Source organism: Rhineura floridana, chromosome 11, assembly GCF_030035675.1.
Source record: "Rhineura floridana isolate rRhiFlo1 chromosome 11, rRhiFlo1.hap2, whole genome shotgun sequence".
Classification (NCBI taxonomy): domain Eukaryota; kingdom Metazoa; phylum Chordata; class Lepidosauria; order Squamata; family Rhineuridae; genus Rhineura; species Rhineura floridana.
The window spans coordinates 61,499,873-61,523,438 of record NC_084490.1 but is presented as its reverse complement, the minus strand read 5'-3'; the positions used below and the strand labels follow the sequence as shown (position 1 = coordinate 61,523,438).

At 43.3% G+C, this 23,566-nt stretch overlaps 1 protein-coding gene across 2 annotated transcripts; it reads right to left on the bottom strand.

Annotated features, from left to right (window-relative positions):
- Nucleotides 1-2,201: 2,201 nt before the first annotated feature.
- On the bottom strand, nucleotides 2,202-23,073 carry LOC133366287 (sulfotransferase 1 family member D1-like). Of its 2 annotated transcripts, none has more exons than XM_061589226.1 (8): nucleotides 22,914-23,073; nucleotides 16,830-16,978; nucleotides 15,495-15,620; nucleotides 10,893-10,990; nucleotides 8,824-8,950; nucleotides 6,337-6,431; nucleotides 4,296-4,476; nucleotides 2,202-2,837 (listed from the first exon to the last, which is right to left on the bottom strand). In XM_061589226.1, exons 1-8 carry the CDS (start codon nucleotides 23,039-23,041, stop codon nucleotides 2,725-2,727), a joined length of 1,017 nt encoding a protein of 338 aa, XP_061445210.1. In that variant the 5' UTR covers nucleotides 23,042-23,073; the 3' UTR covers nucleotides 2,202-2,724. The 2 variants fall into 2 exon arrangements, with proteins under 2 accessions (XP_061445210.1, XP_061445211.1); XM_061589227.1 differs by lacking the exon at nucleotides 22,914-23,073 and adding an exon at nucleotides 22,462-22,850.
- Nucleotides 23,074-23,566: the final 493 nt, after the last annotated feature.

The following is a 23,566-nucleotide window of genomic DNA, read 5'->3' as shown; positions in this document are numbered from 1 at the left end:
CGCTCCATGCCATTGAGTTATTATGGGGCTCTTGGGGGGGTCTCCTCTTAAATTAGGGCTTCCTGCAGATTGCTCTTGCCAGAAGCCTAGAGTGACTGTTTGCAGAGGGGTTTTGAAATTAGGACAAGGGTCCATGTGACTTCGGGCCACAGATTTCCTAACCCTGCTTTTTATATAGATATACTTATCTGTCCTCCTGTTCCAGCCACCCAGTTGTCAGTTTTTCTCCTTTCAACTCACTCAACGTTCTGTCCTTCCACCCCAGCTCTCAGGGTTTCTTCTTCTTCTCAGCCTCTTCAGGCCCCATCCACACTATACATTTAAAGCACTATGACCACAGTTTAACAGTCATGGCTTCATTCAAAGAATCTCACCCTAAGAGAACTACAGTTCCCAGAGTCCCTTCGGAAGAAGGATTGACTGTAAAATCACTCTGGAAATTGTAGCTCTGTGAGAAGAAAACAACCCTCAGCACCCTTAACAAACTACAGTTCCCAGGATTATTTGGAGGAACTCATGACTGTTTAAAGTTGAATAAAAGTGTTTTAAATGTAAAGTGCAAAAGGGGCCTCAGTGCCCTTGAGTTATTACAGGGCTGATTTTAGGTGTGCCGCTTTTTTTCTGCAGATTGTTTTGTACAAGTGCATAACTTGGGGTTACCCTGAGTCTGCCAGTACTTCGCTTTTGTGCATCGTTGGTGCCGTGGTGGCTACATAAGCATGAAAAGACCCAAATTGGTATTAGTGCCTCTAGACAAGTGGAGTTGTGCAAGAAAATGTTGCAATGAGGAGTGCTTCTGTTCTGGGATCCAGCTACCCCACTCCATCCCTCCTTCCCTTCACTTTTCCACCCTCCAATTAGTCAGCATTCTGTGCCCACTAAGAATGGAAGGATCTGTCCATCTGCGTTCTCTCAGTTTCGGATTTTTCCCATCTTAAATTTGGTTCTCCAGATTTCTGCAGAAATTTCCTCATGAAAATTCTTCAGTATTTTAGTGCAAATTTCTCCTAACGAACACATTTTATATGCGCTTCTGACTAATGTACACATTTTTGCAAGCAATTTCTCATAATATATTATTTATTTATTTATTTATTTAATTAAGCTTATATACCGCCCGACTAGCAACAGCTCTCTGGGCGGTGAACATTAAAAATACAATAAAAATAACACAAAACTGTACACAAAATTGTACAGTCTAAAATCAAAATATAATAATTTACAATTAACAGGAATTAAAATGCCTCAGAGAAGAGAAAGGTTTTAACCTGGCGCCGAAAAGATGATAGTGTCGGCGCCAGGCGCACCTCCTCGGAGAGACCATTCCATAGTTCGGGGGCCACCACTGAGAAGGCCCTAGATCTTGTCACCACTCTCCGGGCTTCCCTATGAGTCGGAACCCGGAGGAGGGCCTTCGTAGTAATATAATGCATTTTGTATGCTATTTTCACTAATATATTCATTTTATGCACATTTTCCGCCAATAAATGCATTTTTGTAAACATTCTTTGGTTGGAGACCTGCATCACAAAATTTGGGTAAGTGCGGATTTCAAAGGACGGCTGTGTTTTGGTTCTCATATTGTGTTGGAAGATGGAGACTGGATAAATTTGCCTTCAAATTCCAACTGAATCAAATTTCTCCCCCACCCCTAATGCCCACTGAGCATGCTCATCAGGCTGTTTAGGGGCCTTTTCCATCATTTTGATTGTGGTGGACACATGTGTCTAATCCCAGCTTCTTTAATCCCTCCTTTCTTTAATCCCTCCATTGGTGTATGTGAGCAGCTCTCTTCATCTCTATCCTCCTGTTTCAGCCACTCCATTCTATTCCTTCAACTCCAGCCAGTCATCAGGGTTTCCAATAGCAGTGTGATGCACACACATTATCATTTTTTTACCTTCATCATTACTTCAAAACTGCTGTTTAAGGGCCAAGACCAAGCCATGGGGGCTTTTTGTCTGGTCAGTTGATAACACTAATCAACTGTGATGGTGACAGAGCCATTTGTTTACACTGGACCCGCCTAAATTAGGTACCCTAATTATGATGTCAAGAAATCACTTCAGGCAAGGAGCCATTTTGACTTTCTGCTTGAGGTAGAACCTAAGGCCACCAGCACTGAAGAAACTTTATAACCGACAAATTTTGATGTCCTAAATAACACAAGCTTTGTATAGTAACTCCAGAAATACCCAGTATGACAGACTGATAACTTTATTGGAAACAGAGAAGGGCTTCTCATGGACAAAACTGAATGAAGTACGGAATGTGGAAACTAGACAAAAGCAACCCCTTTATCCTTATGGGACTCTCTCTCTGGAGCAGTTGAATAAGTCAGAACTGTAGCCAGGTCAGGAGGAAGTCCAGGTCCAGAGGAACAAACATCTATCAGAAGAGACAGAGGCAGGTACTTTGTCAAGGTTAAGCATATAGTCACTTTTCAAAAAGCAGCAGTCCAAGAGGAAGAGAAGCAAGGTGTATGATTCCACATGGCTTTTCTTATTGACAAATTGCTCAGACTAAGGAACCAAGTCTGAAGCAATAGTTACATAAGGCAAACCTATTGGCTCCCCAGATCACCTGGTCCAGTTAAGCTGATGAGCCGCAAGTGCTCCTTCTGGGCCATTATATGGGTGGGACTGAAGCTTTGGGGTCATGTGTGCATGACTGACAGCAGGGAAGCAAGTGGCTTTTTCCCCTGCAGGGAAAAATGTTTGTCCCTCAGATCTCTGTTCGAAAAAGTAGGGTGGATTCCTTCATTTTCTCAGCATAATCCTCATCAAATCTCTCATTCTGAGCTACAGTGAAGTGGTTCTTCCAGTCACCTGCAATTCCTGTGGAGAAGAAAACCAAGAATCGGTAGGTAAACCTAAGGTCTGTTCTGCAGGGAACCACCAATGCAATGATCTTTCTAGCACAGAACTAAGTACATTTAAGTCCACTGAAAGATTTACATGTGTTTTGATCCACTAACATGGTTATATGCCACTTGCTGACAGGGTTGTTAAAACAAATCCATTTCCCACTGTTTCAAACCATTGACTCTTCTTTGGTGGAAATAGCTAATAGCAGCTAACTTCTGAGACCCGCTATTTCATTATTTTAAAAATTAAAAGAAAAAAATGACAGCACAACAGGAATTAAAGATTTAATCTACTCGAGGGAACAGCAAGTAACACCAGGGCAGTACAGAGAGCCCATTCATGGGGCAATTCATGCGTGATGGCTTTTAAATGAACTGGCAAGATCTGCAAAGGGAAATTGTTTCATTTAAAAGCACTGAAAAGCTTCAATAATGCTTTGGTTGTCCACATTAGGAAAGCTGGAGCTGTATTATTAGCCCCTCTAAACCAGATCTTGGGAGAGGGGGACACAGCAGAGAAAACAATGGAATGGAATGGGCTGACAGTGACATTTGGGGTGCTCTGCAAAAAGTGAGTGGATAAACTATCTGATGAAGGATTGCAGTTCCCAAAGAAAATGGCTAGTGTGAAAGCAAGCAATTTCTCTCAGTTTAACCCACCACATAGGGATGATGTGAGGAACCACATATACCTGCTGAATAGGGTTGCCAGGCTCAGGGCCTGAGACTGATCCTGTATCTTTAGGAGTAGAGAAGGTCAGCCAAGTGCAGGTGTTCTTGCAACACTTTAATGGGAAAAACCACAAGGTGGAATTCTCCCTTCCCCCTCCACAACTTTTAAAGATACAGAAGACCTCTTGGTTGCCAGGCCCAGCCTCCTGGAGATCTTCTGTATCTTTAAAAGTTGTGCAGGGGGAAGGGAGAATTCCACCTTGTGGTTTTTCTCTTTACAATGTTGCAAGAACACCTGCACTTGGCTGACGTTCTCTACTCCTAAAGATACAGGATCAGTCTCAGGCCTTGAACCTGGCAACCCTACTGCTGAAGGTTCCTCAGGGGAAGGGTGGGATAAAAATGTAATTAATAATATGCTAATAAAAACCACTGAAGGAGAAAGAAAATGTATCTTTTCTGGCTACTTCTCTTGAAGAAGAGAAATTGGCTTGAAATGCCTTGAGAATAGGTATTTCATAAGTCTAAGCATTTTCAGCTGTTATTTAAACAAGTATTCTAACCTTAATATCTCTTGAGAGAAAATGTGACATGAAAAAAAAAGCCTCAGCACAATGTGAAACCAAAATCAAAAGAATCTAAACTGTGTGATTAAATTGCCTAATTATCATCCTGTTGTTTTTTTTATTGGTCCCAATAAATGATTTGTGAGAAGCTGGATGTTGCAAGGCCATGTTGTATATAAAAAAAGTCTAACCCTTTCTCATGAAGGGTGACACATTGTGGTCCATGTGATCAGGGGGCACCATCCTGTAGTTTGAAGTGGGATTCTTCTGCATCTCCTTGAATGATGTGTGGTGAAGGATCCTATTCACCACTTCCTCCGTTATTTGCTTTTCCAGAAACTGAATCACTTTCTGCAGTTCACGTTTGGGGTCCTGCAAAGAGAAAAATAATGAGTACTTCCAGAGTGCCACTATTTCGGGGTGGGGTTCAGTCACATACTGGCAAATTCAGGTTTTGAAAATATAGTTGATTAAGAGGTCTTGTGCAACAAACTCTTCCACAAAAAATTGACTTTTTGCAACGAGGAAAGTGATGGGGAAATGCACTAGAAAGCGTGGGATGTTTTGATGCAACATTATCTAACGTCCCTGCAAACAAATCAAAACAAATGCTCATTAAATAGCCAACATGTCATTGTAATCTCCCTGCCAGGGCCAGAAGGCTGCCAGGGTGGACCCTGCTTGAGGGGCCTCTGAAGGGCCTCTCCTTAGGGTGGGAGGTTGGCACTCCCGTTCCATGATCCACAGCAGTCCTACAACCTGATCCTGTCACAGATCGTAAAGAGGGAGCTCCCAGCCACACACACCCCAGTACAGCAGGGGCGTCCCTACCGGGGTGCAGAGGGTACAGCCCGCACCCGGGTGTCACCATGAGGGGGGTGACACCCAGAGCCACCCCACGCCGTTGCCCGGCAAGGCTGCGCCGACTCCTCCTCGGAGGCGGGCAGGCGGACGAGAGCGGGAGCGGGAGCAGCATCGGCGGGGCGAGGGAGGTGCGCCGGCATTCCCAGGCCTTCTGCGGCTGGGTGCCCCTCCAGTGCGCATCCTCCCAGGGGCATAGACAGGGTGGGTGGCCGTGAGTGCACACGCGCAAGCGCAAGCCCAGCCACCTCATCCATGTCCCTGGGAGGGCGTGCACCGGAGGTCCGCACCCCCCCGCACTCCCGCTAGTGATGCCACTGCAGTACAGATAATGTGGGCTTCAGTATGCCCGCCTGCATGCCCCACCAACCTCGCCCGCTAGTGTAAATGTTGTGTGTTCTGTGTGCACATGCCTGTCATCACCCAAGATGGCGGTGGAGGATTCCTTAAGGGGCTGATGCCCTCGCCGCCAACTTGGTTGATGGTAGGTATCAAGGCCGGTGCCAGAGGGTGGCCAGGTCGGGCCCTGGCCAAGGGCCCCTCCTTAGGGTAGGTGGGTAGCACTCCCTTCCATGATCCGTGGTAGCGTTGGCTCCTGACCCTGCCATGGATCGTGAGAGAGAGCTCCCAGGCACCCCCTCTACTGCCACGTAGGCCCACAATGCCCGCCTGCATGCCCCACCTACCTCTCCCTTGATGTAAATGCTGGTTGCACTACGGGCACAAGCCTGCCATCAACAAAGATGGTGGCTGAGGTTTCCCTAAGGGGCTGATGCACCTGCCGCCATCTTGGTTGATGGCAGGGATGTGCGCGCATATCCCCTTAGGGAAGCCTCGGCCACCAACTTGGTTGATGGCAGGCATGCACACACAGCACAGGCAGCATTCACCAAGGGAAAGGTAGGTAGGTGGAGCATGCGTGAGTACATGTGCCGGGGTAGGCTGGTGCCCAAGGGCCCCAGCATGCCTGGTGCCGGCCCTGGTAGGCATGCATGCCACTTGCACATGTCATTCACACAACATAAGAGGTAGGTGGGGTGTGTGGGTGGGCTTATTAGGTCCATGCCACTTTTATTGGAGGGGGGGTACTGGGCCACAGCACCATGGGCCCAGGGCAGGCTGGTGCCCAAGGGCCCAGTCATGCCTGGCACCAGCTCTGCTCCTTGCAAACTATCAGGATGAATACTCAATAAACAGGTTATCCAGAAGCACTGAACTTGCATGCTACAAGTGATTTTTAAAAAACCTAATATATTATTGTTTGCTTTCTGTGTTACTGAGACTAGGGCTGGAGAGACTACAAGAGAGAAGGGGGTTAGGGAACTTTGTGCCTCCAGTGTCCAAGGGCATAAAAAGTGTCCTGTTCCACACCTCTTTCATGTCTTCATAGAAGAGATACAGTATAGGATGGCTCTTTTTCTTTTCCCACCAGCCTTTCACATGGTCATACCAGGATCCAAAAGCCACTACATAATAGGGGAGAGAGAGAGGGAGGGGGTTTAAATGCTTCTTTTTAAAAGACAGATTGCAAAATGTAAAAAATACAGACAGAAGAAATGAAATGACCTCATCAAAGTAAAGCTACAATCATGTGCATACCTATTTGAAATGAAGTTTCATTGAACAAAGTGGGACTTGCTTCTGCGTAAACATACGTAGACTCTGGCTACGCAAGAAGGGGCAGTTCTCCATAATCTTTCTTTTCCTTCTTAATGTTTTCAATTTTGCTCCCACTTATTAGAATAAATAAATAAACAATATGCCTATATATACTGCTTTTTGATACTGTACATAGGGTTGCCAGGCTCAGGGCCTGAGAATGATTCTGTATCCTTAAGAGAAGAGAAAATTCAGCCAAGTGCAGGTTTTCTTGCAACATTGTAATGGGAAAAACCACAAGGTGGAATTCTCTCTTCCCCCTGCACAACTTTTAAAGATACAGAAGACCTCTTGGCTGCTAGGCCCAGCCTCCAAGAGGTCTTCTGTATCTTTAAAAGCTGTGCTGTTTTAAAGGAATTATCATGGCCTCCTGCTTTTAATGTTGTTTTAGTACTGTCATTATGTTAGTGAATTGGCTGGATTTTATTGGATGTTATATTTTACTGTATTTTTCTTTTTTGTAAGCTGCTTTGGTTGTTATAACAGAAAAGAGGGGTATAAACAAAGCGACCATCACCACCAAGGACACCCATATTGCACATGGGAGTTGGAGGCAATACTTGCTTAGCCTAAGGCCATCTTGTGAGCTTGTGGATAAGGTGAGGTTGGAACTGGGGACTGGTGCAGAGCTGTTTCTCTTAACTACATTGCACTAGATCACTTGAAATGAGAAAGACTGCTGGACTGAGGTGCCCTTGGGATATTCTAGAGCAGCCTTTCCCAACCGGTGTGCCTCCAGATGTCATTGGACCACAACTCCCATCATCCTCAGCCATTGGCAATGCTGGCTGAGGCTGATGGGAGTTGTGGTCCAACAACGTCTGGAGGCACACTGGTTGGGAAATGCTGTTCTAGAGTTTAGTATCAGAGATGGATAATGGGGAGTATTTCTGCCAGTCACGCAGTCTGGTTTGCCCTGCAATACATTATTATTATTATTGTTATTATTATTTAAAAATTCTATCCTGCGCTTCTTACCAGAAGGAGCCCAGGGCAGCAAACAAGGGGCAAACTCTAAAAACATCTTAAAAACTTAATTAAAAAAAAACTTTTTAAAAAAACTTAAAAAGCAATTCCAACAGAGAGACAGACTGGGTCAAGGTCTCCACTTAAAAGGCTTGTTGAAAGAGGAAGGTCTTCAGTCAGTGCCAGAAAGGCAACAAAGATGGCACATGTCTAATATTTCAGGGGAGGGAATTCCAATGGGTAGCTGCCACAACTCTAAAGGTCTGCTTCCTATGTTGTGCGGAAAGGACCTCCAGATGAGATGGTATCTGCAGGATGCCCTCACCTGCAGAGTGCAGTGATCAACTGGGTATATAAGGGGTAAGGAGCAGCTGCTATCCATTTATTATCCCCAGCTCAGACATTGCATCAAGGCTATGCTTCTATTGCAGATATATCACATTTTCCAAATCCTGCATGGAACAATATTTTGAGCTGTAAATATGTGCAAAAACACATACCTAGTTATATGCTGTTCCTGTTTGGATTTCTCCTGGTGTTTCTTGTACACCTGCATACACTTCCCCGCTCGCTCGCCCGCCCCCCAGAGTTGTGTTGAAAGGCCATTATTGTCTGTGTCCTGCTCACTGGGAACATCAAGGGCATCTCCAACCTCCAGGCTTAAACAGGTTCAACAGTCTTCCCCTCTTCCCAGGGCCTTTCCACACAACCTGGAATTTTTTATTCTTGGGGGGTGGGGTAAGAGGAACTCTGACAGACCCTAATAGAGAATTCTTGGGACCACAGCACACATAGTAATAGCAGCACCTAATCTTTAAATGTGGATCTCTCCCAAATCCCATGTAAATGGGGGCCAATGTAAAGTGCAGAAGGGGTACATAGGCACTAAGCCTTTGTGTTTTATATTCTAAATCGCTCTACCATCACCCCTGTTTTACACATGATTGGGACAGACCCAGACTTTAACACAGGAGTCTGCTGCCATCATATGTAATGTGGCCCTCAACAGCACCTTACCAGACTACAAATCCAAGGATTCTTTGGAATTCTTTGATATTAAAGAGAGAAGCTGTAATGTCAAGAGAAACAAGGACTTATGTAGCATAACATCAGACTGTAATAAACTTTGAAAAGGTATAACTGTTTCAGTGGTATAAAACATTAGTCTAACTAAGGACCAGGAGAAAGTCCATGGGCTCTGGTCAGAAATGAGGTGCTTTTTCCAAGTTGTACCTTCCCCTGCCACAAATTTCCCCAGAAATTCATCCCACGTGCCAGGCTCTGGGTGCATCTTTGCCATCTTGTAGAAATGGTAATAAGAGACAACAACATCCTTGGCATTCCTGGCCACATAGATCATCTGTAGGGGGGGGGAATGGTGAGTGTTAACATTAACAGTGGATTCATCCAAATCTGGCAAATGTACATCTGAGGGGGGGAAACCAAAAGTTTGAAATTTAAAAATAAATTCTATGATCTCTACATCTCATTTCTCCTTTTTTAAAAACGACGAGTTTATTTATAAAGAGCTAATGCTCCCTTTATGGAATGACATTTCATCCAAATTTCAAAGACATCGGCCATCTCATCCACTACTAGTGCACGCTGTCTGTATTGGCAGACAAGAATCCTCCCACCCCACTGGCATGAAGTGCCTTGGGTATCAAAGTGACAGATCTGTGGGGTAATTAAAAAAAATTACAATCCAATTTGCCTAGAGTAGATAAACCTTTCCAGAATATTGAAAAGCTGGGAAATGAGGCACAACATTAACTTCAACAGCAAAGAGAGGATACCCATAAAATTGGCAGGCACCTGCTTACTCAGACTATAAAATCAGCTGGGCTGTTGCTTGATGCATTATTCCAGTTGAAGCTGAAAAACCCTGTCAAGCAGCGCAGTTCCCTGCCTTTCCCAAGCCCTTTTCTAATTCCCACCCCCTATCCCAAGGGGTGGGGGGTTAGCATGGGGAAGGGGGTGCCAAGTGGTGGAGGGCAGGAGATGGGAGGATGGGGTGCAAGCCACTCCAAGTTCAGCCTAGACTGAAGGTGAGCTGGGCCATACTTGAAATGGGGAGGGGCAATCCAAGGGGGGCTCACATTTCCTCCCTGTTGCTTATTTCCCCCACTAATCCTTTGTGATGTTTACCTCCCTTTGTGATGTGAGGTTTGGACCACTTGAGCGTATAGGATTAAAGATCATGCCACTGTCCCTGTGTTAATCAAGAGAACTTTACATAGGGCAAATTATAATGCTATTGCATATATTTCCCATAGCATATTATATGTGCACGTATTTCATCGGACAAAATGTTCATGGGAATCCTTAGGAGTAATGACCATCGTCAGTCAAGGTGGGCTGGGGTTGGTTTCTTTACGCGTGTTCTTTAAACAAGCGGAAGGGGAGAGGAAAGAAGGGTCAAAGAGGGCTTTTCATTAGAAACCAAACAGAACGTCAGTACTGAGAAAGAAAAGACAACAGCTAGATTACTCATCAGCAGGAAAACAGCAGCCCTGTTTGTGGTCTGTGATCCCCATCCTTGGTGATGCTTTGAGGGGGCCAGTGAAGTATGCCCACTGTAAATGAGAAGAGAATGCATTCCCCATTGCCTTGTCCATTTGGGGCACAGCCCATTGCTGCTGCAGTGCCATTGTTTGTCCTTGCAGCCTGCTGCCAGAAGACAGGGAGTGTCACTCAGTTGCCTAAGCTACAAGGAGGCACACCCTTTCTTCCGGCCACTGCTTAGGTAATCTGATTGGCTACGGAGGAGGATTCTATCAATAATTTAGGTCAACCTTCAAACAAATGGTGAAGACAATGGAACTGACGGCCTTCAGCACCAAAGTGCAACTTTGAATCCTTACCTTTTCTCACATATGTATGCTTGCAAAATAGATAAGAGAACATTTCTACTTTCTTGGTACTTGAAGTTGCTTTTCAGCATAGAATAGGAAGCCCCTTTTGGGAGGAAACTAATGGGTGCCTTAATGTGGATTTATTTTATGCTTTGTGCCACTTTTCCATAGAAAGTGATATTGTCTTTTACTTAAAGCCCAGTGTCTTCACGCAGTATATACCACGATATTTTTAACAGCACCACAGAGATGAAAGAACAAAGCAAAGAGCCCTCAATTATCACTGGGTTCTCTTCCTGGTTTCTGACAGATCTAATTTCTCTTTGATAGTTCAAACAAACAAATCCAAGGCTGAAGCAAGTTCAGAGATTGCTCTCTCAGTATAAGCAAGGCAAATTTAAGCATTAGCTTCTGTGGTTAATCCTAATGAAAGGTAGATTCATTTACCTTGCAGCCTTTTCCCCAAAAAGACTCAGGAAGGAGTTGCACTGGGAGGTGAGTCTTAACTAATCGTGGAGAAGGCATCTTGGCCAGTTGTTCTACACCTTGAAAATACATACAAGGGAAAAATTAAAGGGGGGGAGAGAACAGAAACATTTGTAATAGATATTTTCTTCTGGCCTGATCTAAAGAGGTCACTGAATTCTTGCACAGGTGGAATTTGGCAGTGAGTTTGTGTTTCTACCCATGGTGGGACTGCTGCAGACTGATCCTGGGAACCTGTCAAAATATGTTCTGTTCCAGTTGCATTACAACAGCTTTCACCATACATGCGCAGAGGCCATCTGAGACAACAGAGCCTCCAAAATTTCCAGAACCCATTAGCCGATTCCAGAAAATTCATTCCCAGAATTAAGCATCTGGAATAGGAATGCTGAAGAATTCTATTGGAAATGGAAGTGGGAGCAGAAATTGCCACAATTCACATGTTCGTCCAAGGTCAGGAATGGGAAAAACATAAGGGAATATGAATGGTATTCACCATTGTTGGTTTTTTAGTCCACGAATGTCACATAAATAATTACATTATCTTCTACATTGTTTTTGACCCTTCTCTTCCATTGAAATGCATTGAAGTTAATTATGTAATTTTAGGCTGTATTAAACTTAATAATGACTATTAACTTCAATAGGTCTACTCTGAGTAGGACTAGTATTACTATTACCCTGTATAGTTCGTTTCACCCATAACAGATAGTGAGACAAATAACATAAATGTTAGCTGAAGCTGGAGTGTAGTTGAACAGAAAGAGCACTCATTGTGACAAACAGAATGGAATGGAACTCACTTCTACCTTACAACCCTAGTCTGGAATCATCAGATTCACCAACCTAAATCCATAGTAGAATGTATGGATTGTTGTGCTACTGTCTTCTTCTCACATCCTACATAGCATAAATGTATTATACCTAGACTAATGAGCCTCTTTGATGCAGCAGAGTCCCTTCCCATTCACATAGGTGACAACCTAGGGCTTATCCACATGGGAGCTTAACTTTGTGCTAAAGATGCTGTTTAACCTCTGTTTTCTGTTTGCACCATCCATAGTAAGGGTTCAATGCCAGCTGCAAACACAGTGTTTTCTAGTCACACTTGAGGGAAAGCATCAATCACGCAGTTTCCTAAAGACCACACCCTCTAATTTAACATTTCCACTCCCTCTGGTTACCTGGCAACCAAGTATGCTCAGTTTGTTTTACCAGTAAGTTTCATTTAAAAAACACAACAACCCAGAAGTGTGATTATTTGAATTTTCACTGGTACAATACAGCTGAAATACAAATCTTTGTTTGAGCAGTGTTATGCTTTTGCGCACAAGTTAGGAGGGGAAGGAAACTAAAGGCACCATTTACAGCAACATAAAAAAGGCTTGCAGAATGGGAGAGAGAAGCAGATGTTTCTCTTCAGCCCACAGGAAGTGATATGAACAAAGGGAAGAGGAGGGAGAGGGGAACGATTGACACACACACCTAAAAGCATCAGAGCAAAGCATCTGCAAGCCCTAGAGATACGGAGGGGAGATGTTTTTTTCCTTCCGTTTTTGGATTATCAGAGGATTGGGTTAGTATGGATTTACAGGGTGGGAACTGTAAACATCATGTGAACCATGCAAATTAAAAGGGGATGCAAGTAGCACTAGACACACAGTAAACCCCTGTGTAGATGAGCCCCTAGATATATAGGCTGCTTTCACACTGCACTTTATTCCATTATTCTGATGATTTCTTACCTGATAATTTGCACATTATATTTGACCTTTCACACGATGCACAAGCTAGCTCAAGAATTCTAGTGGAATGTAGTGGAAGTTTAGCGCTAATTTCCGTGATAAATGATACCAGAAATAATCTGTTAGCAAGGCTGGGAACCCAGAAGTTCGCAGGATTTTTTTGCTAGTTGCAGCAGCTCATGTGACAGGCATCCCAGCATGCAGTGCGTTCCCACCCTTTAGTCACGCAGGATTTGTTTTGTTTTTGCCTGACGAACGTTATACCGGTATTCCAGCATCAATGCAGATAGCAGCAGCATCTCCCACACACAACCCTGTCTTGATACAACTAAAACAATTTTAAAAGTCAGATCCTAAAGGGAGAGGGCTTGCACGGCGACAGGATGAGATTTTAGACCTCAGTGGGGAACAGTGTGCATGGGTGAGGGACGAAAACAAGCCGTGTGAAAGACAGTTGCGCGAAATGCCGGTATATCGGCTGAAAAAGCTGCTGTTCCTTAACGCAACAGGTACTGCAGTGTGAAAGGGATTTTAGAAATCGGGACAGAAGTGCTACCTTTTTAATCCGTTAAACTAACGCAATCAGTCTCATGTGTGAAAGCAGCCATATTTAGCTCACTGAAATGTGTGCAGAACTGCAGAACCCAGAAGTAATGGTGGTAAACTGGGTACATTGTGCTGGCAAGCAATAAGAACACGTTCCAGCTGCAGTACATCAAGTTTTTTAAAAAAAAACAAAATCATCATTTTCCAGAGTTTTAGAACATTTTGAACAGTCAACAAGAAAATTTCCCTGCCTCAGTCCCTTTGCCGCCACCCCTTACCCCATCTACAAATCATTGTATGCTATGAAGGAAAGGGAGACAGAAAGAAAGAGAAAATGCACCCAGCCTTGAATCTGGAAGGGAGGAGATATCACTGGAAAGGCAGAGGAGAAATCTACAGGTCCTTATACTCAAAACATCCAGAAGATTTTGCAGGAGGCCTTCTTGGAATTTGGTTAAAGATGAAATAGTACTTTTCTGCTTGCATAACAGAAGCTTTTATCCTCGCTGACTGCTCTCTTTTCCTCTCTCAAGGACGTAATATATCACCTACATGGGTTTGCTTACTCTCACTGAAGCATGAGTACAAAGTCCTTTTTACTTTGTAAAAAGTAAATATAAAACTAAAAGGAGCAAGAGCAGGATGGCTGGGGGTGGGGAGACAGATCCCTCTGCCCTGGGTCACAGTGCCCTAGGCTCTGCTACGTCCACTTCCTGCACACAGCCCAGACTGAAACAATCTTCTATAGACTTGTTGCTACTGTATTCTCTGACAAGTTAGCCTAAAAGTAGAAAGTAACCTAAAAGATAAGTAGAGGAAAACAGTGTGTCATTCCCCAGCCCCAAGTATTTCCCGGCTGTTGACAGAATAATCAAAGTGCCCATGCTTTACCTGCATTTGTTTCTCAATCAGCTAGTCTTGAACTAATACACATTTTTTTGTTCAGTACTTCCTATTCAGAGGATGTAAACTTGGTCAACCATTGACAGGGCCACCCTACAAAGGACAAGTTTCAAGAACCGCCAGGCAGGATGGCAAGTGGTTGGTAAAACTAAGATTGGGAACTTTTTTTTCTGGCTGGGGCTCTTGTGCTTTTAATAATTGCATGACAACCAGAAATACAGGGGGTGAAGCTTTGCCTGGCAAGAAAACGTACTAATGATGATAATCTCTTCCTGGCTGAATTTCAGTCACACAGCTATCAAAAATACATTTATTCCAGAGGAAGTGGGGGCAGCAGAATCCCATAGAAGTGATTCTGTTTGAATTTTGATTTACTATTTTTTTTATTGTTAAGAAATTAGGTTTACAGTAGACTGAAGCAGCATGATTCCCAAAGTCGGGACAGTAAAGCAAGTCTGAAGTGTTCCTTGAAAAATTAAGCCACTGTGTTTGATGTTTCAACCATTTTATGTTCAACCATTTTATGGCAAGGACCTGAGCAGCCCTGACCTCCCCATGCCCAACAATAAATTGGCAGCACTATCATCCCAAGAGAGGCAGTAGGGATGCACTGGGATTCCCTGATGCAATCAAAGTTACAACTGACAGACACAGGAAAAATTCTGAAGAAAGCATGACTCTACTTCAGGCATGAGAAACCTTTCACCTTTCAGATGTTATTGGACTACAACTCCTGTCATACCTGACCATTGGCCATGCTAGCTGAGGCTGATGGGAGTTGGAGTCCAACAACATCTGGAGGGCTGCAGGTTCCCCATCCCTGCTATACCTGATCAGGTGAAGGAGAGGGCAGGATGTCAGGAGGAAGAGCCAATATTAACTGGGCTTAAAGGTGCATGTCAGTTTGTGCTCATTCTTAAGTCTGTTCCATCCCACTTCCTCCTTATTCTGCAAATTTTAAAATACTTCTAAATACATTTCTTAATTTATTTTATCCTAAAATAGACTCTTTATATACAATTTATATGCATTTTGGCATTTTTTTTAAGCTAAGAACTGCATCACAACATTCAGAAAAGTGAAATCGAAAAGATTAATTAGTACAGGCGGTGCAAATCAAATCAGTTTGTATTGGAATATGCAGTGAATAAATTCAAGCATCACTATTTACCAGCAAGATTCCTGCCCACTTTTTGGATGCAATCAAGAATTTTGTTATCAGTGTGTGGAGTAAAGTATGTCTCTGATTTTAAATCAGAAAAAAACACTATGTGCCAGGTACCAAAAGTGTGAGAAACACTGCTCTCTCTGTGTGTGTGTGCGATTAGTTTCATCTTGTTTGTGATTTGCAATATGACAAAAGCTTTACCATTTTCAACTCCAGGAATGATCAGCTCCATGAAAGGAACACGATTAAAAATGGCATCTCGTTTACACTTTTCCACATTCCCATCATTATAAATCATGTCCAGAATTTCACTGATCCAGGTTGTGCCTGAAAATGTAAAGACGTGAAATTAGATAAAATTACCCCCAGAGCAATTCAGCATAAGATAATGAATTAGTTTGTTTTTTGCATAAAATGGGAATGTGTTGCTGATATTGTATGCAAGAGAATCCCTTAACATAAACTGATTTACATTGACAAACAGTACGTGAGATTCCAGACCCTAGCCAAGGATGCATGGATGCTGTCATTCTGCAGGAACACAGAAGAGGGGTATAATTCAAACTGTGCACAGAATTTAGCTTCTTGAGAATCTCATCTGTCATTTTTTAAAAAATTAGCCTTGAGAGTTGTGAAAATATGCTCAAAAGCTGCCCAGCTTGGACAACAATGCAGCTCAGTCCCATGTTTCAGAGGGGCAACTGAAAAACAGTTATACAAAACAGCACAGGCTTTATCAACTACAAGGTGCTTAAGGCCACACCACCAGATGAATTCAGGGCTACATCCTAACTCATGCATGGAAGCTGTGTTTTCCAGCCCAGAGTCCCTGATGTCAGTCACTGGAACTGGAGCTGAGAGCTTGAACTAGATCTGGGAGCTAAACTGCAGCAGACAGAAAGCAATGGCTCCCAGTATTTATACTAACCCTGGCCAATCCAAAGATTCTACATTGCCTATCAATGACAGAGGCCGATGTTGCACATCCCTATTCCCTTCTGTGCCAGAAGAAAGCTCTGACCTACGACAGTCCCAGATGCCTCAGTCCCAGCCTCGGGCAATGAGGTTTGCCAGTTTAAATTGTGGAGTTCCTGACAATTAGCATAGGCTGTCATCCAGCAAGGTTCACAACATGGGATAAGAAGTTCAGTGTCGCATGGTAGGAGAGCTGCACGGTCATCATTTGCAGAGCTTGGAAAAGTTACTTTGTTGAACTACAACTCCCATCAGCCCCAGCCAGCATGCCCACTGGATTGGGCTGATGGGAGTTGTAGTTCAAAAAAGTAACTTTTCTAAGCTCTGATCATTTGTACCATTAGCTGTCTAACAATTGCCATTCACACAGCCACATTCACATGAACAGTGGTAGGACTCTTCTGGTGGCAGAAGTACATTTGTTTCAAGCAACAACAATTTTGCAGAGAGTGTTGACTGACCTCCCCCCAAAAATGTTCCAATCCCTGGCAACAACTAAGCAACAATGTCGCATTCAGGCATTAAAAATAACAATCTGAAAAGGCTGTTGGGTGTAGTCACCTGATTTTGGATAGGTGGCAATAAGAAGATCATCTGGCTTGGCCTGGAAGTTCTCCACCTGGGCCCACTCCTCAGCAATGCTCCAGAACATGGCAACACCATGAATATCTACCAACTGCCGCCTGAAGATGCTTTCTTTTGACTCCATCCTGTGGGAAGAAAGACAAGACAAAAGTAGCAACTCCTTTTCTCTTACAACCAACTGATCTCTGTATTTATGTCTTATAGGAGTGCTCTACTTATCCAATCAGCGGTGAAACACTTCAGAGAGTAGGGAGGAAAATGTAGGGCATAGGTATTCCTCATTGCTGCATCTGCTTGAAAGGAGCACTCAAGTCCTGCTTGTGGCAGGGCTGTGGAGTCGGAGTAGGGAGCAATTTTGGGTAGAGTCGCAGTTGGAGTTGGTAGAAATGTTCCGACTCCGACTCCTTCATAAATGGCAAATGTATATTAACTAGTAATAACAAATTTACTGTAGTAAAGTGGTAGCACAAGGCATTTCATCACCACCACGTGAATCCAGAGCTTTGAAAAGTTCCTTGTTTGAACTACAACGCCCTCGAGCCCAACCCCTGGGGCTGATGGGAGTTGTAGTTTTAAAAAGTAACTTTTCCAAGCTCTGGATTCACGTGGTGGTGATGAAATGCCTTGTGCTACCATTTTACTACAGTAAATTTGTTATTACTACTTAATATACATTTGCCATTTATGAAGGAGTCAGAGTCGGAGTCAGACAGTAGAAAAATAGAGGAGTCGGAGTCGAAGGTCTGGTGTACCGACTCCACAGCCCTGGCTTGTGGGCCTCCCATAGGCATCTGGTTGGCTACTGTGAGAACAGGTTGCTGGACTAGATGAACCTTTGGCCTAGATGAACCTTTGGTCTCGTGTATGGTAGCACAGCTCCCATGGAAATACTGCCACAAAATGCAGCAACATTAATGTTCACACAGTGCTCTGCTGAGCTTAAATTGGTTTTCTGGCATCACTACATTGTTTGGATGACTTCAGTATTGCAGCAGTATAGCAGAGGGAGTGGTTTGCAGTCTCCATATACTGGCTTGGCTGAAAATAGTATTGAAAGGAATGGCAAGCAGAGAAACCCGTATAAGCAAGAACTGTCTAACACATTTAACTCTAGTTGTGCTTACTAATCACACAGCAAGATTCAGATTTTTAATAAGGGCTTCCTTATTGGTCACTTCCAAGATGGGCTGCCAGTTTCATCAGTGAAGCCTTGCCTGTGCTAACCAGAAAAGGATCCAGATCTCAGTTCCATCTTAAGATGAGGGGGACTGGCCTTCCTCCTTGCTGAAGGTGTCAAATGTGTGCAGGGAGTCACTGCTGTTCAGTAATTGTCCCCTGTTGTGATTGGGTACATTACAAATTAGCATTGCTGGAGCTTTGTGGACAAATTTATTGCACTGTGACCTTATAAGTAATTTACTTGTTTTGGTGTTTGGATTCTTGTTTCAAATCACATGGTCTGGTTAACCATTAAGTTAACCGGTATCAGTGCTTACACATATCCAATGGGTCCCTGCCAAACAGCAAGAAGACAGGCTAGCTATTCTTTATTTGCATGACTGAATAACATGGATGTAACAAATATTATTTCTTCCAGTATAGGAAAATAAGAAATACTCTCATTGCTGCCGCCATCAAAGACCATATGCCAGCATAGCTGGCTGGAATCAGTGGCATCCACCTCTACGGGGAATGCATTCTATGTCCTGTATGCAGCAATATGGGGAGAGTAGTGACTAGTGAGTATCCCCAATAATTTCAGTAGAACAGCTGACCTAAGAAAATCTGATATTCTACTTCAAGACAGTACAGACAGCTGCCCCTGTGTTCTTGTTCACATCCTAGAGTTTCACTGGAGTAAATAGGACAAACACCATTGGCTCATAGAACATTAAGCGTAAACCTTTCTGACTGATCTCTGCAAGATGTATGTTAGGACATATTGCATTTTCCAAAGAAACATCAACAACACAGCAACACAGCAGTGGTGTAATAACAGATCGTTTTCTTTTGCTGTCAGTGGAAGAAAAGGGCTTGAAGAAACTTATCAGTAATTATTCTTCCAGTTACAAAGTAAACATACCAGTAAGTATTCTCCCAGTTACAAATGGGCCAGCTTTCAAAAACAGGGAACAATACAGATTTCTTGGTTTTTCACAATCAAGGTACACCTTAGTTATGAAATCCCTTATTGCTGTTACACAGAATGATTATCTGCAATAAATATGCCCCATGGAAGAGAAAAGAAAAACATTGCGATGTAAAGAATATTATAGGGTTGAAATCTCTAGCAGCTGTACATAATCTTGTACACATGAATAATCCAGACTAATACTTTGTGGTGGCTTAAGGTGCCCAGCAGTGCTAGTTTCCACTGACATCATTGTTTTCTTAATAATAGTAGAGGACCCTAGAGATTAGCATACTCCAGAAGCTATGCATTAATGAGGCTCTCAGCTATGACAAGTTTCATTAACCCATGTTTACAATGACCACGGAAGCTATGCAAAGGAAATTTCACAAATTCTGTGGAGGTAAACTTGGGTTTGACACCAAAGGTACTTTCCAAACAATAACCAATCAAGCTCCTTGGCTTGTGTACGTGGATGGTACACATGTTTGCAAAGCCCTGTAAGTTGCATTCACACTTTTACATTGTAGGTATACATCTAAAACATGTTGGTGAACTTATGTTGGTGAACTACAATTACCATCATTCCTGGCCAATAGCCATGCTGGCTGGGCTAACAGGAGGTGGGAGGGGGATCAGGCTCTCCATCCCTAACCAGAAACATCTTTAAAATGTACTGTGTCAAGTTGCTCCAAGGCTTATAACTAACTGCAGGTTTATAAATACTAAATGAAGCTTCTGGGCTGCTTGAGCTTCTGCCTGTCTGATGGCCAAATCAGACATGGCGTGGAAGATCTGTGAATAGAATCTTCCATGCTTTTTTAAGGTGTCAATAGCAGCAGGGAGGGTATTTGGATTGGGGCTGCAGCACTGGGAGAGCAGGATTTTAATTATTACCCCATGACATTTTCCCCAATTAAATCCCTCTCCCCAAAAAACCCCTGCTATTTGCCCAGACAAAACACACAGGTAGCTGTGTGATTCAGGGATGGAGATCTGCCCTCTAGAGCACTGTTCTTCAACCGTTGGTCCCCGGATGTTGTTGGACTACAACTCCCATTATCCCCAGGCCACATGGTCAATGGTCAGGGATGATGGATGCTGTAATCCATGGGGACTACAAGGTTGAAGAACAGTGCTCTAGAAGTTATTGGACTCCAACTCCCATCAACCCCAGCCACCATAGCCAATAATTTGGGATGGTGACAGTTATAGTTCAGCAACATCTGGAGGTTCCACTGGTTCCTCACCCCTATTCTAGGAGTGGCTGAAATTGATCCATGGATGTGAATAGACACTGACACCAACAATTCTGCTTTTACACTACCAGTTGATATTACCCCCCTGGAAGGTTAGCAATACTTTTGTGTGCCCCCAAATCTGTGTCATGGATTCCTCCTTTGCAGCAGTGATGGGGAACAGCTAATGTATGAAGCAAGGAAATCAGCCCCATACATGGAGAAACTATCCAAATGCAGCTTTTCAAAGAGACGATTGTGTTGCAGAGGCATTTGGTAGGCAAAGTGTTAAATGTAAATTACCTGGAAACCACAAGGGCTAGATAAGAATTTCCTTTAGACAGAGAAAAAAGCAACTGAAGGGCTTCTCTTCCACACCTCTGTTGTCAAACCTGTGGGGATTATATCTCATATAATCTTGTTATCTAATCCTGTTTTACCTAATCCTCTTGATCAACGGGAGCAAGATGAAGAATTAGAAGTGGTAATGCAAGTGAGTTATTAAGCCATCACGATCTTGCTTCTCTCAGTGCATAGATTTGGGGGTTGGGGTGAATGAGTGGGGCTCTCTGCTGTTAATACGATAGTTCTAGAAGCCCCGTCACTCCTTCTTTCTTGCTGTATGTTCATATATAGAGGCAAGTTCAGGAGAGGGGAGGGTCCATGGGCATAGTGGATAGGGGGACAGACTAGGGAGATCAGGATTCAAATCTTTGCTTGGCCAAAAGATTGCTGGGTGATCTTGGCGCTCTCACCCTGTCTCAGTCCAAGCTTGCTTGCATGGTTACAGAACCCTATACTCCACAGGGTAAGGACAGATTAGAAATGTAATAAAGCGCTGGTTCCCAAGCTTTTTTCCCCATGGGCTACTTGAAAATTGCTGAGCGTCTTGGCAGACCACTTCATTATTTTTCTGCCTGTTGTAGCAATTGTAATGGGTTGTGCTAGATGCTGTATGATTTTAAATTGTATTTTTATTGCTTCTTTTATTTCTTATATTGATTTTATTGTATTACAATTTCATTTCCATAGAACACATTATAATACAATAAAATACTCTTACAAGTCGATATGAACATTTAATGTGGACACGCCAAGGACAACCTGAATGTAGCTTGCAGACCACTGATGGTCTGTGGACCAAAGTTTGGGAACCCCTGTGATACAGTATATAAAGGCATGCCTTGTTCCAGTGAGCCTACTGGAAATATTCCCACAATGTTGGATTCAGCTCATACGCTCTGTTCCCAACTGAAGCCGCAAAACAGTTTCATTGACTGAAACTATCATTACACTGACTTCATAGAAAAGAAACTGTGAAAGGAGAGAGTAAGCTCTGCAATGCTCAAGTCTCTAGCAGTTTTAAGGAGATGATCTTGAGCAAGTTATACTCAGTGCTACCGACAAGACTAACTCACTGGAACCATGTCTAAGGGTGCAATCCAACTTCTATTTGCACACAGTTGGGAGTATTTCTATGTGGTGGACCCCCAGCTGAACTAGCAGGCTCCAGGTGCCACCAGGCTCTACCAGCAGAAGCCCCTCATCCGAGGGGAGCCACACCATTGCCAGGACCCTGTGAGCTCATCCAGAGATCCGGAAGAAGCCTTGGGAGGCCTGAAAATGGGGCTTTCTAGGGGTGTAGCAGAGGTGGAGCCGAAGGGAGAGGCCTTCCACTACATCCAACTCCCCTTTAGAGCGCTCCCATGGGTCCCTATCTGCCCAAAATTTCCACTGGCAGAAAGATTGCTGAAGGTAAATAATTACAATGGTGGTCAATGGGGAAGGCTTACTCCCTAGTAGGAGTATTTGTCAGAGCTGATTTTTACCTCCCAGTCCCTCCTCTGCTGGTCCCCCCTCTTACCAGTTGTATTGGTGTTCGGGAAGCTGCCTGTCAGTTATTATGATTTTGTGGAGGGAACCCGTTTCTAACACACCTTCACCTGAGCTTCACCTGCTAAGCCTAGCCTGTCCAGTAGTGGCAGACCCCCAGCAACAGCAGGACATGAAGTGGTGAAACCACTTGTAGATTGATCCATGGATAATCAAGTGCAGAGAAGAGTACAAGCAAATTTCAGTGAATCAATAAGTTATAAGCAACTATCATTCCTCTTAAAGGTGCTTTAAGCAGCTCTTGGTAAAGAAACTGGAACTGCCATTGAATTAATTAATGTATTAATTAATTTATTTATATAATTATTTTTCTATTATTTATTAATTACAAATCAAGTTTCCTTACCTGCAGTTAGTTTAGTGCTTGTAAAATGGTGGAATTAATAGGGTACTCAAAGTGCAGCACACCTTCAGTAGCTGATCTGAAGCTGCGATTCCAGTTCCTCTTACTTTCCCTTGCTTTGCTGTTTTGCAACCAGGCGTCAAATTGCACAGACTTCTCTCTCAAACTGGCTGCATTTCTCTAGTGGTAGATTCCAACAGGAGAAGCTAGCTTATGTAGGCATAAATAGCTTCATGAACATAGGGTAAAGGTATTGATAGCTCTTGCTTTATATTATTTGAAAGCACCTAGGGCATAGTCCAAACTTATGTCACATTGCTGCCAAAGCCTTAAAGCAAAATAAAAGGAGCAGGGAGACTTAAAACAAATTCTCCTGTGGGCACAGCTACAGAACATGTCTCTATATAATATTTCATATTTAAAAGCCTGTCCTTCTGCTTATCCAGCTATTTCACCTGAACGGATGTGCTAGTCCAGGTGTGTCAGATACCATCGGGAATCTCAGAGAAAAAGGAAACCATTGCTTAAGTTCTGCTTGTAATTTTCCACTTGAAAGAAATCCTGCTGGATGCCTCTTCTCCATGGGAAAGGCTGCTGAAAAAAAACCATAGTAAGGTGCCTGCACAACACTGAGCCTTCAAAAGCAGCTAGTAGATCAACCTTCCCCCTCTTTTCACATTTGATTGTAGGATTACAACTCTGAGTACTAACTAAGAAGCAGCTGTTCTGCATGTCATGCTTCTGGTACTGCCCTATTAATTTGCTGCAGCCCTCGGCCAGCACTCAGTGAACTCACATTTGGACCAGTGAAAAGGGTGAAACAACATTTCTGTGAAACGCCAAAACATAAGAAACAGACCTTTAGTGTGGCGACACCTACCCTGTGGAACTCCCTACCCTTAAAGATTAGACAGGCACCATCTCAGTTATCTTTTCGGTGCCTATTGAAGACCTTCTTCTTTCAACAAGCCTTTTGAGACCTTATCCCAGACTGCTTCTGTGTTGGAATTGCTTTTTAATATGTTTTTAAACCTTTTTTAAAGATGTCTTCAAAGCTTTTTTTAAAAAAATGTTTTTAAAGTTGTTTTGTTCTAATGTATTTTAAAGT